General features: G+C 39.9%; 1 protein-coding gene across 1 annotated transcript in view; it reads right to left on the minus strand.

Moving 5' to 3' along the window:
* Positions 1-4,335: 4,335 nt before the first annotated feature.
* FER1L6 (fer-1 like family member 6) overlaps positions 4,336-17,293 on the minus strand; it is an 85,180-nt gene continuing 72,222 nt past the window's right edge. Inside the window, exons 35-41 of the mRNA XM_064645475.1 lie at positions 16,817-16,959; positions 16,187-16,275; positions 14,099-14,197; positions 11,619-11,860; positions 11,122-11,285; positions 8,578-8,678; positions 4,336-4,595 (exon numbers count right to left, since the gene is read on the minus strand). Of these exons, the coding sequence (XP_064501545.1) occupies positions 4,409-4,595; positions 8,578-8,678; positions 11,122-11,285; positions 11,619-11,860; positions 14,099-14,197; positions 16,187-16,275; positions 16,817-16,959 (1,025 nt within the window). The 3' untranslated portion in view covers positions 4,336-4,408. The remainder of the gene's footprint in view (positions 4,596-8,577; positions 8,679-11,121; positions 11,286-11,618; positions 11,861-14,098; positions 14,198-16,186; positions 16,276-16,816; positions 16,960-17,293) is intronic.

Below are 17,293 nucleotides of genomic sequence, written 5' to 3' on the forward strand. Positions count from 1 at the left end.
GGAGACAGTGCTCAGCACTTAGGAGCTGACAGCAAGCAGGCTATTCAGCCAAGATCATAAATATCCCTTTGGAGCTCAGAGTCAGCACACAGAGCAATGTGGAGCTCTGCCTGGCAATCAAAAGCCATTTCTGTGACTAACATGTGGAGGAAAAAATTCTTTTATCACCTCATCAGGGAATTTGTTTCTTCCAAATGTGAGTGATTTAAACTTAGTCATTAGTCACTATGAGACCAATCTGCTGGGTCCAGTGCAGTTTGCAGGCTGGGAATAAGGCACAGAATATTCTGCAGAAAGCAGACAGGGAAGACCCCCTGCACACTCCCCTCCACCCCACTGGCTTCACGACCCCGACGAAACCACCTTCCCAACAAACGCCTCCAGAGCAGCAGTAACTGCAATGTTACCAGATACTTCTATGATTTGTGGAACAATTCAGTGCACTGAGATGGCAATTTATTATATTCCATGTAGGGTGGATACACCTGTCTCATATCTATGCAGCCAGCAAGAGTGGTGGTAGTTAAACATGAAAGCTCTAGGGAACCTTTAGGTGAGGAATAAACTTCAAAGATCTGGGTAATACCTTCCTTTTTCTGATATGTCCCTAGTATATCCTGAGTGGTAGTGACCTGTGGGAAATAAGGCCTGGAAAAAAACAGAGCTTTGCAGAGAACAGAGCAACTCATTACAGGGATGAGTTTGTAACTCCGAAAACTGCCTTCTCCCCAGGTGACAGCTAGCAGCCAATCAGATGCTGCATTCACACTTTTTGCCTTATAAGGAATGTTTTCTGGTTTTGTTTGGCTATAAAGGGGCTGCAACCCTTTGAATAAATGTGTCAGTTCTTTACCCCCTGAGTCCATGACTCTTAATGCACTGCTGTGACCACTTTTATTTGCTTTGAAATCAGACTGGAGGTGGAGAACATGTGGTCTAAGGCCACCCCACCTGAGAATGCCTGATCTTGTCTGATCTCGGAAGATAAGCAGGGTCTGGCCCAGTTAGTACTTGGATGGGAGACTGCCTGGCAATACTGGGTGCTGTAGGCTCTTTTAATTTTAGTTGACAAGGTGGTGTTAAGTCAAAGGTTGGACTTGATGATCTCAGAGGTCTTTTCCAACCTACTTGATTCTGTGACATCTTACACTTATTGCGAGGTTCCAAGACTGGCTTGAGACGGTCTAACGCATACAGTGTAAAAAGGGGGACTTCCAGGGGCTGGATGTAGTGGTAGGGAGATGCCCCACTGTCAAAGCTTTAGATAAACTAACTTCTGGGTCTATGACCACATGAACATCAACTAGAGTGCCCTCAAACCTTTTGAGCAGGAAAGAAATGTCTTTGCAAGTAAAATCTCTTCAATTTCTCCAGAATTTTAACCTTTCAAGAAGATTGGGAGGGGGACACAACAAAAGCACCCCCCACCAAAAAACACAAAACAAAACAAAACAAAACCCACATCAACAAAAAACCAAAACAAACAAACAAAAAATCTAAGCAAAAAATACCCAGTGGGAGCTGGGTGTTGCATGCTATTTCATGAGCTATTTGTGGTCAGAAACCTGTTGATAAAACTCCAAGTTGCACCAGCTGGACTCAAAATTGAGCCAGCATAATTGTAGATTAATGTTGATTAATTGCTCAGGGTAAGGATCTCTTCTTTTTGAGTGAAATTGATAGGAGCTCTTGACAATAACAACAATCCTCGGAATAAAACTCCCTCTCTGTTAACCACAAAACCCTTGTCACCATAAACTCACTTAAGATGCAAAACTATTACATCTGTCATCTGTATGAATAGTCCAGCATTGAGTGCTGCTATATTTTGTCTCTTTAACACTTACTGACAGCCCTGCCTCTCTACTTACTTTGTAGCCATCTGTGAGATCATCAAAAGGTGTTTGATTCAGCTTTGTCCCATAAGACAATGCTATCCAGCTCAGCCTACATGTGTTGAGTGTAGTGACAGGCAGTTTAAGAGCTGTGGAAGAGTTAGCTTGCTTGCATCTGGTCTGCATGATACCTTTTTTGTCTAGAATGCAGGACTTTCTCAGAGTGTTCAATGATACAAGTGGCTCAGGAATGATCATGCTGCAGGGGAATGAAGACCCCAGGGGCAGCAGGAGTGAAGGAGATGGTAATTTTCACTGGGATGCAAGGGATGAAGGGGGACAGGGTCTTTGTATAGTCCCTGCTCAGCCAGACCCTCTGGCAAGGGCAGGGGCCTCAAGCCACAGTCCAGTGATCCACACACTTCAAGGCAGCAAGAGCAAACAAGCAGAGTAAGGTCAGATGGATACAGCAGCTGCCATGCAGGATCAGGACCACTGACCTAACACACTGGAAAAAAATCAGATCCATTGCCTTTCTGGCTGTCACAACACACTCTGCTTGTCAATATTCATCTCTCACCTTTTGCACCAAAATAATTTGATTTGCTCTTATTGGAGCTTTTAAATTGCATTTCCAAAATTCATGGTATGGTGAGACATATTAGGAGAAACAATATTTCCTTTTCTGTTTCATACAGGCTCAATTGCAAAATAGCACAAAATTGAAAAACAAGTGGTTTCAGAGGAATGTGTCACTCATGCTGTGTAAGCAGAGAACTACCAGGTAAGGGCCCAATGAAGAGGGACACGAGGCAAAGATGGACTCAAGGGTGATCAGCACCTTTCCACATCACTGTCTTGAATTGCTATCTTTAACTAGTGCAGATTCATGTGTTCTAATTTCTTGGTCATATTAAATACACTTCTAAAGGAAAATAGCCCAACAAAAAACCTCATCCACTGTGGTTCTTTGCCACATGTCTAGTTGTAATGTATTTACTCATATCTAGATAATTTAGTTTTATTTACTGTATACTTAGAACATGAAATTTAGAAGAAATACTGAGTCACAATCTGCTGGATGGGTAGGGATGGGATGATCTCAGCCTGCCTTTAGCCATCTGCCTTTATCATAAGTGGAATGAGAAACTTCTAGAGCAATTCATCCCATCCAAAATAAGCCTCTAAAATGCTTTTCAAATGTAAAATACTTTCTCTTTGGAAATTTCACTGACACTAATTTTTTAGAATAATGCAATTACCTGAGCTGTAAGCTAGAGGGGAACACAGGGGCTCATTGCACAGCCTTAACAGGCCAGGTGCAAGCAGTACCAGACAAGCTTCCCTTAGAAGTGGCCTCTGAAAATTATTAAGATGCCTGCTTTTCTATTCCTGCACCCCGAGCTTGGCAGAATTATCAGCATTTATAGGATCTCTGTCTTGCCTTTTGATACTTCAAAGTGTGCAAAGGGTGCTCACACTTTGTATGAGTGGAGCATAGTGGAAAACCTTTTCTCAAAGGTCACCTTTACAAAATGTCTAACCATGGGTGAGACTGGAGGAGATTTCAATAGCTATTTCAAATTCATAACCACTCATTTTAAGGCCAAGTAAGGTCATTGAGTTATTAAGCCTTGCCTTGTGCATGACACAGGCAGCAGCATTTTCTGTATTATTTAGGGTGAGGATTTCCACATTGACAACTGTGTAGGGTTTTATTCCTTGTTTTCTTTAATCTTCCATGGCTTGTTTCACTCTGCTGCCCTTCTGTTTTCCACTGTTCTTCGGCTCTGCTTTCCAAGCAGCAAGATTCTGCCTGCTCCCTGTCCTCTACAAGGATCATTTGCTACCACAGTACCCATGGCTGAGTCCTCATCTTCCTGATCCCTCTCCTCCAGCAACCTCCAACGCTTTCAAACTGCAACTGAAAAAGGTTCTTCCAATCTCGGCTTCTACCTCACTGGCACGTACCTTATTTATGAGTGTGTGAGATGTTTTTATAGATCACAGCATTCCTACTGAGAGGTGCAGGATGAATTTTGCACATGACATCAAATGAGACAATTTAACCTTAGATTTTTTTAATAAAAGCTTTTATCTAAAAATAAGCATGTCATTATACAGTCATTGAAAAACAGTTAAATAATTAAGAAAAACAGTTAAAATAATGAATTACAAAACTATGCAAAGACTACATTTATCTTTGTGTACAGATTTTACTCTTAATATTTAATCATTTGTCCACAGAAATAAATACTTGACTGACAAATCAGTTTCTGCATAGCACTGAGGAATTTACTTTCAAACTCACTTTTAGCTACATAATGACACTTTCAATAGTAATGTCAATAAAGCTGCACCAATATAGTAATGATAACATACATAAAGGCTGGGTGTGAATGACCATTCAAGAAAGATATTAAAATATTCTGAGAGCTCCAGTTTCTGATGTAAATAGTTATTTTTCTTTTTACAAGGAATGAGATGCATTTCAGGTTGATTAATTCTTTTTGTCTGAGTTTTATTTTTAGCTGAAGTTTTTGTATATGATTGATTACAATGAGAGCCATAACCTACATTTTTCCTGTAACTATCCTTTGACTGATTGCACCTGGCAGTGTGTAGATGAAGAGCACCAGGAAGACAACGAGAATAAGAAGAATTATGCCGATGATGATGTACTTCTTGTAATTTTTCCAGATCAGGTGATACAAACACTTGAAAGGATTTACAAACCAAGAGAAGGATGTGTCTGGTCGGCTAAAGGGGACGAAAGAAAAAGAAAAACTTTTGTAAAGGCAGATCCATCTCTTTTCAAAGTTAACCCACTGCAAAATATACACATTTGAATCTAAAAAGGACCTTTAACTACCGGGAACCTACTACAGAGTTTAGGGGGAACATCCACGAGTTTCACAAAGCTATTGGGTCACTTTTCTTCCACCCGTCCACAAGCTCAAGCTCTGCACAACACTCAAAATGAAATTCCAGTTTACACTTCATAAATACTCCAATTTATGTCACGATATGGAGTTCAAAATCATGATAAATCCTAAAGAAAACATGCAGGCATCTTGAACTTGAGTACAAAAGCTTTCCCATCATTTCAAAGAATTTAACATCACGAAAGTGGTAATGAGCCACTACAAAATAGATGATTGCACGGTGATAGTCACAGTGCCATGATAGTAAGAACCAGCTCAGATCTGGCATATGCTGGAAAGTGGTGTATTTTCAGGAGGAAATTTAAAAGAGCCCCCCTGAAAACAGGAAACAACGATAAGATGAAACTGGGATAGTTTTCCTGTGTACATGAAGAAGAGCCACCTAATTCTAGTGGAGAATATCTGCATCCCACAACCCAGGTTTTTAACAAATGTTGCCCCATGTTGTATTCTCCTCCATAAGCAGAAGTTTCTTCACACTGTACAACAAAGCTGACTGCATACAGAGAGGAAAATAGCGTCCTTCTTAGGAGAAATGTTGGCATAGCCTCTCCGCTGACATTCCACTCAGCTTGGGAGGGCACTATGCCTCTGACTTCAACAGCCCTACCCAAGGCAACATCTGTCAGCTTTTATGATGGGGTGACCTGATGAATACATTGGTGTGGAGCAACATTAACCCCTGCAAAACTGGGACAGGTTGTTTTTCTTATCCAATGTTGCTGTAATTGTGCAGATGGTGCAGCAATAAGGAGAAGGAAATTAACTGAAGGTCACACAGAACTATGGCTGTGTCTCACTCCAGAAAGCTGTTTCAGGAATTTAAATAATGTTTTAGTTATCTGGTGAACTAAGCATTCAGCATGTGGAAGTGAATGCCAATGTGACAGAAAGTCTGTAAATCTAAAAGGCCAACTAAATATCTTTTAATTAAGGACTGTATTTTGTACTAAGGTGGAAATGACTCAGAAATAAATCAACAAGTAAGCCCTCCAGGTTAAAAAGAATTATTAAAAAAATGGATACTCTGAAGAATAGTCTGCATGTTCCATCTGCTGAAGGGCTTTTCATAACCTTTAAAGGCAGAGAAAAAATCCAGACTGTTGCTCATTTAATTTGTTTTCTTTGCAACGTAGGCAATAGAATTCAGTACCAGTTATAGCAGTGCATTTATGGTAACAGACTGCATCCGGAAAAGCATCCTGTCTGGATCAGCAGAGATGAAAAGATGGATACCCTCATGGTGCTTTGGCCAGCAGGAAATTATACTCATTGCACCCTATTTTTCATTTACATGTTTCTCTCTCTAGTTCGCAGACATTTAATCTTCATCCACCTTTGCTCTGGCATATTAAAGAGCCTGCTACTGTCTACAGTTCCTAGAAGATAATTTTGGTTTTGAAATTATTTTGTTTCTTAATTAAAAAAAAAACTTAATTATGCAAAACAATCTGAAAATTTCTGTGCTTCTTTGGGTGATCCTACATGATGAGCAAAAAAAAAAGTAAAACTTACAGTACTGGCATAGAGATCTGGAGGTCCTGACACAAAGCCCCTTGAGATCCCTTCCTTCCTGAAGAGGACTCATTTGAAGGGCAGCAACAGTTATCTCTCAGCTGTTTGTGACTACTCTACATATATGAACCACATACTCCATCACTCAGAGGCACTGAGCTGGTAAACTTTAATACCTTTAAACTTTAATGGAACTGAAGCATGCAGTGTCTTCAACTACCAGTTTATTTTCTTCCCAGTAAGTGAGTGTCTAGCTAAATTAGTTTTTACTATTCAAAAGTTGATATTGCTTTAGTAACCTTAGGATTTATTTTGCCTAACTTTAAAACTTTAGTGCCTGGCCTGGTCAGTCGAGGGCTGTCTGGGCAGAGGAAGGACCTTCTAAAGGACAAGTCATCTCTTTCCCCAGCTCCCATCCTAGGATATGTGGCAGGTAAATGGGCTGAGTCCCCCACCTGTGCATGAGCAGCTACAAAAGGAGCCTGAACGTTTTGGTTCTGAGATGGGTAGTGCTGACTGACACTAGCCCCACCCTAATCTTGATTTAATTGAGTCATATATCTAATTAAGACTAGAACTGCATTGAGCCATGTATTGTCTGTGTATTTCATCACAGAAATGTGATGTGGAGCCTCTGATTACTCATTGTAAGATCTGGAGGAAGACTCTGGTTTTATGGCTTCTGGATCAAAACACCTCCAGGCTGAGTGTGCAGCAGAGAAGGGGCCACCAGGCTAGTGACAACCTTTTGGCCCACCAGTACATTTGTGAACTAAATGCCCATGAGGTGAAAACACAGGGAAGACTTGGGCCCCAGGATGCCCGGGGTGCATGAGGTGGGACTGAAAATAAGAGAGGAAAATGTGATGGCGCCTTTTGCAACCTTGTTGACAACCTCCTGGACAAGTAATCCTTCTGTTGCACAGTACACTCTTTCTTAAAACTCCCTAAACTGATTGCTTCCCACCACATGTATTTCAGAGCTATCCCAGTCCTTGCTCCTCTGTAAGATAGTGCTTTAGTTTCTATTACTGGGAATCTTTGAGGCAGACGTGTTAGGCATAGCTCATCCTGCCTTTGGGCAAAGATGTTGGGTGAAATGATTGGTTAAAGTCTCTCCAAGGTTAGTTTTCAACAAGTCTCTGATATCTCTAATTTTCAGGATAAATTTACACCCTTTTAAAGGGTATTGGCAATTCCTTTATGCTGTTTCCTCTTTTTTTATGTTTATCAGGAGATATATATCAAACAAAGAAAATTAAACAGAATGTGTGATGATTACCATTATGATTAGAAATTGATTTTTAGAAGCTTTGGTAGCAGGAAATATAACATCAATTTCTCTCTCTCTCTCTTTTCTTTTTTATTTAATGTATCTCATTACTTTAGTAAAACAAAGCACTTGAACCAAAATAGACTATATGTACCTTTTCTCAAAATGCAAAAAATCTCAGACAATATTTTTTAATGTGACAAATACTAAAAGCTAAAATGCTCCTTCTAGAAAATTTGCCTTTGCTAAACTACTTTAAATGTCCTCATTAAAAAGTCTTATGATGAAAAATAAGCATCTTCATCCTTTGAGTATGAAGTACAATAAAAGTAGAGAAACAATTTCAAAGTTATATCATTTGCATGACCATAGAAGGGCAACGGAGATGGTGAAGGGTCTGGAGCACAAGTCTTATGAGGAGAAGCTGAGGGAGCTGGGGGTGTTTAGCCTGGAGAAGAGAAGGCTCAGGAGAGATCTTATCGTTCTCTACAACTACCTGAAAGGAGGTTGTAGCCAGGTGGGTTATGGCCTCTTCCTCTCCCAAGTAACAAGCAGTGGAATGAGAGGAAATGACCTCAAGCTGCTCCAAGGAAGGTTTATATTGGATATTAGGACAAAAATTATTGACTTAAAGGGTCATCAAGCATTGGAACTGGCTGCCCAGGGAAGTGGTGGAGTCTCCATCCCTGGAGGTATTTAAAAAACATGTTCATATGTTATTTAGAGACATGGTTTAGTGGTGGACTTGGCAGTGCCAGAATAACAGTTGGACTCAACGATCTGAGAGGTTTTTTCCAGTCTAAATGATTCTATTATTAATATAATAAATATAAGCCATCTGATCTTTATAGGTGACCAAACTGAGGTGTTGGGTATACCTGTAAATTATGATGATTTAAGATGTTATCATGTGCCAGGTCAGCTATTCAGCTAACCTGGAAGGTAATGCCAGCTACAGGTGCCAGCAGCCAGGCTGCCTCCCCTGTTTAATGAGTATACTCATACTCACTTGGGTTTTTCCAAGGGCTCAGGCTCCTTTCGAGCTTTTCCTACTGGATTCTTCTCAGCTTCTTCTGCTGTGACTAAGTGAAACTCAGCTTCCACCTTGCCCTGCATCAGAGACATCACAGGTAAGCATCCAATCTTGGGTTATTATCACTAAATCACAGTAGGACTCTTCTTGTGGAGAAATGATGAAACCAAATGAGGGCAAAGGAAATTGATTAAAGAAAATAAGATAGTCTTGGTAGTCTTAGAGAAACCACAAAGGAAAGCCCAGGCACCAGATTCCTCACTTATTCTAAAGAACTGTGAGTAAAGAGAAGTGGAATATTTTCTTCCAGGCTCATAAATGTATTTTCTGCTTCCCAAATTATAGCATAACTAATCTGAGAAGATATATCTTCTATGAAAAATCCTGGCAGAGCTGAATGGCCAAGCTGGAAGCTGTGTTGCTGACATGGAAAAGATGTAGCCCATCAGCAGGGGGAAATTCAGCCAGTCACAAGTGCTGTAGAAGTGTAGCTGTTGGGTCTCAGCTCAAAAAAGGAAGATGGTTAAAAATAAGACCTTGTGCAGAAATATCATGCAGCCCTAGAGCTCTGTTTGGGCTAAAAGAATAGCAGCCTAGCAGGGTGGTCCAGAGCCCTTTTTCTTCATGGGTGGCCAGAAGATGATACTCAGAGTTGTAACAAAAGGACAACTTTGTTCAGCACCAACTTACTGATAATTTCTAGATTTCAGAAGTCATAATGGAATATATCTCCTATTTTAGTGCTTGTTTTCACTGTGATAAGTCATTAAAGCTTGCTGAGTGACCAGTAGAATATTACTACTTATAAAAGATTGTATCTCCCGCAGCTTGCAGTAGGAATATGTAATATGAGTGATTTGGACTCATAGTAGAAATTACAACTTCTGCTATGGAAGTTAGGTCTTCCTACATGTGGGTTAAACTTTTGTTTTTTCCCTTGCACTCACAGCAACAAATCTGTTGATATTTCTGTTGTAATATTTCTGTCTGTGTTAGGTTACAGAGAGGTTCTTTCTTTTCTCTGTTCAGGGATCAGGTCTGTTCTTCAGCACTGTCTCCACTAAAGATTTAATTAGGCCAAAGGAAAAAAAAGTGAAGATTTCCGAGATTTAAAGATTCTAGTTACAATGAAAAATGAGTAAACCAAATCAACTTCATAAAATCTGTGACAGATTAAAAACAGACAAATGGTTCTTCATATATTTGTTATTTTCCTACCCCATAAATTTGTGGAGGGTGTTAATCTAAAGTGTTGATCTATGGCCAGGGGCTGGGATTCAGCACAGAATGGGGCTGAAAGAAGTATGCAGATAAAAGGCATAAATGTGGAAGACAAGGGCATCAAGAGATGAACGTAGACTGTGAGAAAACGAATCAATTGTACTAGAGCTGAGAAAATGGCAGTAAAAAAGGGATTTAGGAGTGGAGTTCATTCACTAAATCCTTAGAAAGTACACAGTCACATTCAGTTTGAAGAAGGCAACGAACTTGAAGATGGCATCTTTTATTAAAACATTCTTGTTGCTGGAATGGACAGAAATAGGAAGGAATGGTGAGGTTTAGGAAAACCCTTAGAGAATCAATGAAAATTCTAGAGACAGTGGGAGATCCCCTAAAAAGGAGCAAAGCCCGTGAATTTGTAGAGGTTGTACTACAGGAATGTAGCTTGTAGCTCTTGGTCTGTGTCCCCACAGGGGTCTGAATGCACCTAAAACCCACACTAATTCTAGAATAGGGCTCCCCAGGTTTGGGTTCAAGCTTCCAAAACATCATGGCCATGTAGGCACGTCAGTTTGGGGTTTCCTTCCCTAGGGTTGGACTGGATGATCTCCAGAGGTCCCTTCCAACCCTAACAATTCTGTCATTTTGTGAAATGTTTAGGTACACTGAGTGAGATTCACACCCTGCTGCAAGCCTCGTTATGCTAGAGGCTTCAGGTAAATGAAAATGTGTGTCACAGCATTTATATTCTTCTTAGGAGGATTCTTCTAACATAACAAGTCTTGTAGAGTTATGGGGAAGCTGTCATTGTCCTTTGCATTCCTCTATACCAAAAAATATTGAGCACACTGCAACAAGAAGAGGAGACTGTGCTTTTTCTACTTGAAATGTGCCACTGGCAAGGTGAATAATGGTAGACTCCAAAATCAATTCCTTTGCCTAGGTTGAAGTTAGACATAAACAGTAAAGAAATAAATAATCAGGTGAGATCCTTTCCTGGATTTCTTCAGCTGACATAAAGTTGGATGGAAACACCTGATTTTCCACTTTACCCATCCAGTGTGCTGGGAGACAAACAGTGGAAGAAAGCAAAGAAAAAGTACAAAGTGCTCTGGTTGCCTGGGTTTTTCTGAACCAAATCTATGGAGAATCACTAAAACATTTGGAGGACTCCTACAGATTGCCAGTGGTGGCTGTTCTTCAGATGTGATATCCAAAATTAGCACTTGTCTGTTTTAGGATCTCAGTAGAGCATATCAGTCCCAGAGAAAAGCTGCTCGCCTGTAGTGAGCTGCCTACCGTGAGCTCCCCAGCCTTGATGAAAGGCCACCAGCCTCTGACACGCTTCTGTTGAAATATGGAGATCTTCTTTTCTTCACTTGCTGCCAAAACTGTTCCTAAGTCACAGCTTTTGGCTGTCTTTACTGCTTGAGGGAACCCATTGAGGTCCAATTCAAGAGTACCTGGAGGAAGAAACAATGTGACACCACTCAGGGACCAGACAGACACAAAAGCATTCAAGCAGCAGTTTCCAGATGAGATACATAGAGCAATGCAGCAGCTTGGGCCCAAGCATCAGAGCAGGGAATCCCTCTGTACTGTCAGTCCTTCATTTTAATTGCCCTGGCATCATCTCATCTGAGTGACTCTCTAAAACATGTGTAAGTTTGCAATGTGGTGCTTCAGAAAAAGACAAGCAGAATTTGGGACTCGGACACCATGTTGCACATACCTCTACAAAACACAGGTCTGGTGAGACCTCAGGTGAAGTTCAGGCAGACCCATTGCATACTTACCCAAGAAATCATCTGAAGAGAGTCTTTCAAAATCCCACACCTGAAGTACCAGCTCTGCAGGCATTTTGCGTTCTGTCTTTTCCAAGGAAAATATGTTTTCTCTTTTACTAACCACAATTTGTTTCTCTGCTGGGAGATAGTGGAATGGGAACACAAAGCGCCAGTTGAAGTTGCCCTCTCCTGTCAAGGAATTGTAATGTACGTCTGTCTCCTGTTTGTCCTCTTCCAGGCCCTTTATCCACCTACAGGAACCACAGGGGAAAGCATCAGTCACCAGGGGAGCTTGAATTGTAATTGTGGTTATTTGGTTACAGGCAGGACCGTTTACTACTTCCTACCTAATCAGTAAGAGGCACTATGCTGTTCAGGACTGAACAACATATGGAGCAACAGCCCTGGATTGGGGATCTCAACCACCTCCCAGCTGTGCATTATTGGCAGAGGCTGCAGCAATGGCCTGTGGTGATCGAAAGCTGAGTGAGGACAGGACTTTTATTTCTATCAGATCCCGAAATACAAGTTGATCATTTGTTATTGGCCAGGACATCCTCATCTTTAGGCAATGACAGTATCAGTCATTTATCCAGTACTAATCACCCTGCATTCATGTGCCACACGAACAAATTCTATGTCAATGTCCCAAGACAGATTTCAGGGCTTGGTATTGGAGCTTAAATTGTTTGCAGTTGCTACTTGGAGGTATAAACGTGGCATAAGTATGGCTGCAGAAGTCTTTCTGGGGTTTTTTGTGATTTTTTTTCTTGGTTTCTGCTAAGGTGTGCACAATATTGGATGTGCTATGGTACAAAAGGACAGTGTTTTCCTAAGCATAATTTTCTCCTCTGAAGAGCTCCATGGAGGTAATGATCCAGGTAGGTATGTTTTAGTTCCAAAGATGATTATTCACAGCTTGAGTAAACATTAGCATTTTTGTGCTGTATCCAAAGAGTGATTTTTCCCCTGCAAGCCCCAATATTTCAACAAAGAATCGTGAAAAATGGTAACAACCTGAAACACGGCATTGCCCCAAGTGCAAATCCATGCATGGTGACAGATACAGTGCCATAAGCACTGTCTGAACATAATGAGATTCATGTCTTCATCATTAAGGCACAGAAGCAGAAAGTTTTCCACTCCTGGCTTCCCTGTCAGACCACTCTGGTGATGTCCTCATGTTATCACACAGCTCAGCACAAAGGCTGGCTCCCTATTTAATTCCTCAATTTCGTGCTCTCAGAGCTACTCTGCTACTGCTCTGAAGATGTTAGTTCAGTGCTAAGTTGGAGATATCTCTGTGAACACCAGTGATTTCAGAGCAGCTCCTCTCAGGGAACTGCAAGGAGAGGTTTGCTCAGCCAGTGTGTGCAATACCTGCACCTGCAGCACACTGGGGCCAAGTGGCTGTATTGGTGTGTACTTCATCTGGGCCAGTATCACCTGCTCCAAAGGAGTGGTGGCACTCCTGGTGCCCTACACAGCTTGGGGCTAATGCAAGTTCCCCTGGTAAAATTCATGTAGGTATTTCCTACATAGGAGTAAGACCTACTACGAGACTGCCCTGTCCTTATGCTTTGGATATCTTATTATGTTCACATGATTTTCAGAACCAGCAAAGTGGAAAACATCCTCTCTTTCCTGATCCATTAGCCCCAGTGCTCCCCCCTCAGCTTTTTTTTTTTTTTTGCATTTGGTCATTGGCAATACTGCATCAGGTTTTTAAGAAAATTAATTTTGCCACATGCCTAGTGCTCCACAAATTCAGATTTCTCCAGGATTCCACAATGAGAGAATTCATACTGGCATATTTATCCTGCTTTTCAGTAGTGGAAAAATGGAAAAATCTAAGATCAGTCTGGTACCTGAACTTTTCAGTACTTCATGCTGCCACGTTTGCCACAATTTCCTCCAACCAGGTACCTTCCCTCAAATCCTGCTCAGAAGCAGAAAGTGCAAAGCAGTACTCCAAAGAGGCAAGTAATTAAGAAGTAACCTGCTACAATTGCATCATCTCATGCGATGTTCTCCTCAGCTTGGCCATGGTCATTCACCCATACATGCTCCCCTCATGAGGTTAAAAGGTATTTCCAATAGAAATAGCCTGGCAAACACCTGCTTTCCTGTTTTTCATGTGGTCATAATACCTTTTTCTCTGCATCTGTGTAAGCTCTTACAGTTCAAGTTCTGTAAGTGCTTGATCTCTGTTTTCTAAACTGTGAGTTTTGTTCTCATCTTGTGCCATCTCTGTCTGCGTAGGAACTAACAACTAGTGTCATTTTACAGCTACTTTATTTTAAGAGGAAAAAAAAAAGATTAAAAAAAAGAGAAAAAATAAAACAGAAAGCAGTATCCAACGTTGGGCAGGCGTTCAGAGAAAGTGCCAAGGTCATCGAATAGTTTATTGAATATTCTCACCACATGATTTTTTCCTCTGATTTTTTAATGAAATACTACATGTTATTTTGAAGTGCTGAAGAACTTACCCTTTTACATAGATATCACTTGATTTTTGCCCTGTAAACATATTTTCATCTTCTAGAATTACATCCTCTGTATTCCAGATAATTACCCGCAGTTCATAGCTGAAAAAGAAAGCTCTAGTCACACACTAATGCAAACCTCTATCAAATCATGCTTTTATAAAGTGAGAAATGTTGTATTTGTGCATCAGCCTCAGGCCTCCTCTATTTACAAGAGTTTAGTGATAGACTGTGGGTGTTGGTTCCCCTCAGCTCATGGAGTAGGATGGACAATAGCAGGGTCACTGCCAGCTTTGGAGGTGTGGAAAATTCCTTGCTTTTTATATACCTGTTCATTTTCAATTCTTTTCACAAAAATGCTGCAGTGAAACAAGGCAAAGTTGATCTGGACATCATCAGAGTAGTCTTCAAAACAGTGATCAGATTGCTAATAAAAAACAGAATTCCCTGAGAGGTGCTTTTCAGAAGAAATGCCTAAAAACATTGCATTTGGTGCAATCTAGGGCATTAAAAGGGAAGAGAAGGACTGCTTAGAGATATTTTCATTTAAACAAGTACAATCATCTTTAGAAACAACAGTAAAAGGAATTAAAGTTTTCCCATCCTTTCCACTCCCTATCTACAGACATTTATGGTGGCCATCCATTCATATCTCTCAAAGGTTGAACTGAAATACGGATATTGCAGGTGACATAAAAAAATGATACTGAAAAATTGAGATATTCCTTGAGTCATTGTATGAACTGCAAAATTAATAAAAAAGACAAAAAATCTGTTTGAGAACACCAACATATGATTTTTCTGATATGTCACATTTTGTCTTGGAAATAGCCTCAATCTCAGGGTGTGAAAAAATATGCTGCAGAAGTTACCAGATACTGTGCTCCAGAAGTAACCAGAAGTTATCAAGTCATGGAGCTTTTAAGGTGTTGACCAGGAAAACCAAGTCTCTGCACTAGCCAAAGAAACTTGCATTTGCAATGCTCCATCAGGGCCTTGTTCAGCCAAAGACTGTCAAAAAGAGAGAGATATTTTCACAAAGTGTTTGAAGTTTTATGGAGCCTGGAGCCCGTTTTGGTGCAGCAAATATGCAATTCTCAGCAAGATGTGTAACTTGTGTTTGCATGTTTAGTTTTTTTTCTCATAACTAATATTTGACAGTATTTTCCCCTGCTACAAAAACAGCAGCCACAATTTGGTTTTGTGGGCATGATTAGCTTTAAATCTTTTTGGATTGGAAAATGCTTGTTATTAAGGAGTTTTATAGAAAGTTATGGTCTGAAGGAGGTAATTGTTACACGGACTCTTTTTTGTTTGTTAGTTTCTTTGCCAAATCTTGGCTTTTATAAAAGGAGAGGAAAACAAACACATTTTTGTTATATTGTATCCTGTTCAAACATAAATAATACAGGGATAGTACCTGATGTTGCTTCAGACACAAAATTCTCAGGAAGGGCCTTGCTAAAATATAGGATGGATTGAGAACTCTGTTGCTCATTTTTGTATTTTATTTACAAACATTCAATTAGCTTGAAGAACTATGCACACTATTGCACATAAAGCAGCATAAGTAAATGTGAAATTTGAAAGAAGGCCCTTCCAAACAGATCTTGCCTCTTTGTTGCTGCTTTATGTGTTTCTTGATCTATCTTTGAACAAAGTGCTGGAAATCCAATAGGTGTAATACTATTGCATCAGATTAAAGAGCTCAACCAGGGTCAAGTAAGTTATCTCACTGAAAGAGGTAGTGAAACCAGAATTACTTCTTTCAGCTCAGCAAGTGGATGATAACATCTGAATTACTAAGAAACTCTTGCCTCTAGCCACCTGTAATCTCTATATGAAAAAGGATCTTTCTAAAAGAGGTGTGTGATAGCCCCTGCTGAAAAAATCACCAACAGTTCTTTGAGTTGTTTAACAGAGGAAACCAACCTAGGTGATCTTGTTGGACTTGAAGTCATGTGAACCCAAGAATACTTTTCTTGGGACCAGAGAGGTTTTTTTAATAGTTCTTTTTCTATTTATTTCCAGACACTTAAGAAATACTCAGTCTTTGAAGAGTTATTGCTGTGAGAAAGCACAGAGTATTACCCTTTTGGTTTTCTTGGTGAAATGTCCACTGGGGGTCCTGGCAGAGGCATATCATTAGGAAACATGTCAATCCACATCTGTACACGACCCTTGAAATCAAAGAGACAAACATCTTTAAAAGGCTTTAAAAATAGTTATGACATCCAAAACCATCACTTTGTCTTGGAGCATCAACCATCTTACTCTCATGTAACCATGATTTCATCTATAAACTTTCTATACAATATATTTTTTTCATACAAATACTCATTCAATTTCTCAGGAATTTGGTGAAGTTGGAATAGAGCTCAAACATTGTCAACTTCAAGGTAAAATCCATGTAAAAATAGTATTTGATAAACAATTAAAAAAGAACTAAATTTCAAATATAAGAAGAGGTTTTGTTAATTTAATAAACTAAAACATTTAAAATAATGCAAATAGGCAGTTACACTTGTGTGATTACTGTGTATTGGGTAATACACACATGGGTGACAATTTCCAGGTTGATACAGTACAAAGTTTCCTGTATGGTGCAACACTTGGATGCTGACTCTGTAAGTTTGTGGCTACAAACAGAAACCACAACAACTGAAGGAAACGAAAACTGTTCCTGGGTCTACCATCACCACCACCTCTGAGCTGCTCTACCTGTTCCATGCCTGGCTTATCCTTATGGTAGAGAGGCCGAGTCTCAATGTGCTCTGGGACCAATTTGTGTCCAGCTCCAGGGATTTCCTCCCAAGCACGTAAAACCTTTAAGGAGAGATGTTCATACGATTCAACTGGCTCCTCTACAGGAAAGAAGAAAACAAAAAGAACAAAGAGAGCTGAATTATAATACTGAATCCCTTGGTAATATGTTCCATTAATTATTAAAAATAGTAATTAAAAATTTGCTTGAGTTAACAGAAAGACTTTATGTATTCCAGCTAAATAAAGAAGGGCCTTGAAATGCATTTAGTTCTCATAAATAAGGGTACTCACCAGAGTAACTAAAAGTTTAGCACTTAAGCAGCAGTTTAGCTGTAAAATAGCAAATCATTTCACTATTACAGTAGCAATTCTTAACAAGAAGATGAAAGCAACCTGTAAATTATGCTTTTTACAAGAAATTGCAAATTTTTA

This window comes from Pseudopipra pipra, chromosome 1, assembly GCF_036250125.1.
Source record: "Pseudopipra pipra isolate bDixPip1 chromosome 1, bDixPip1.hap1, whole genome shotgun sequence".
In the NCBI taxonomy this organism is placed as follows: domain Eukaryota; kingdom Metazoa; phylum Chordata; class Aves; order Passeriformes; family Pipridae; genus Pseudopipra; species Pseudopipra pipra.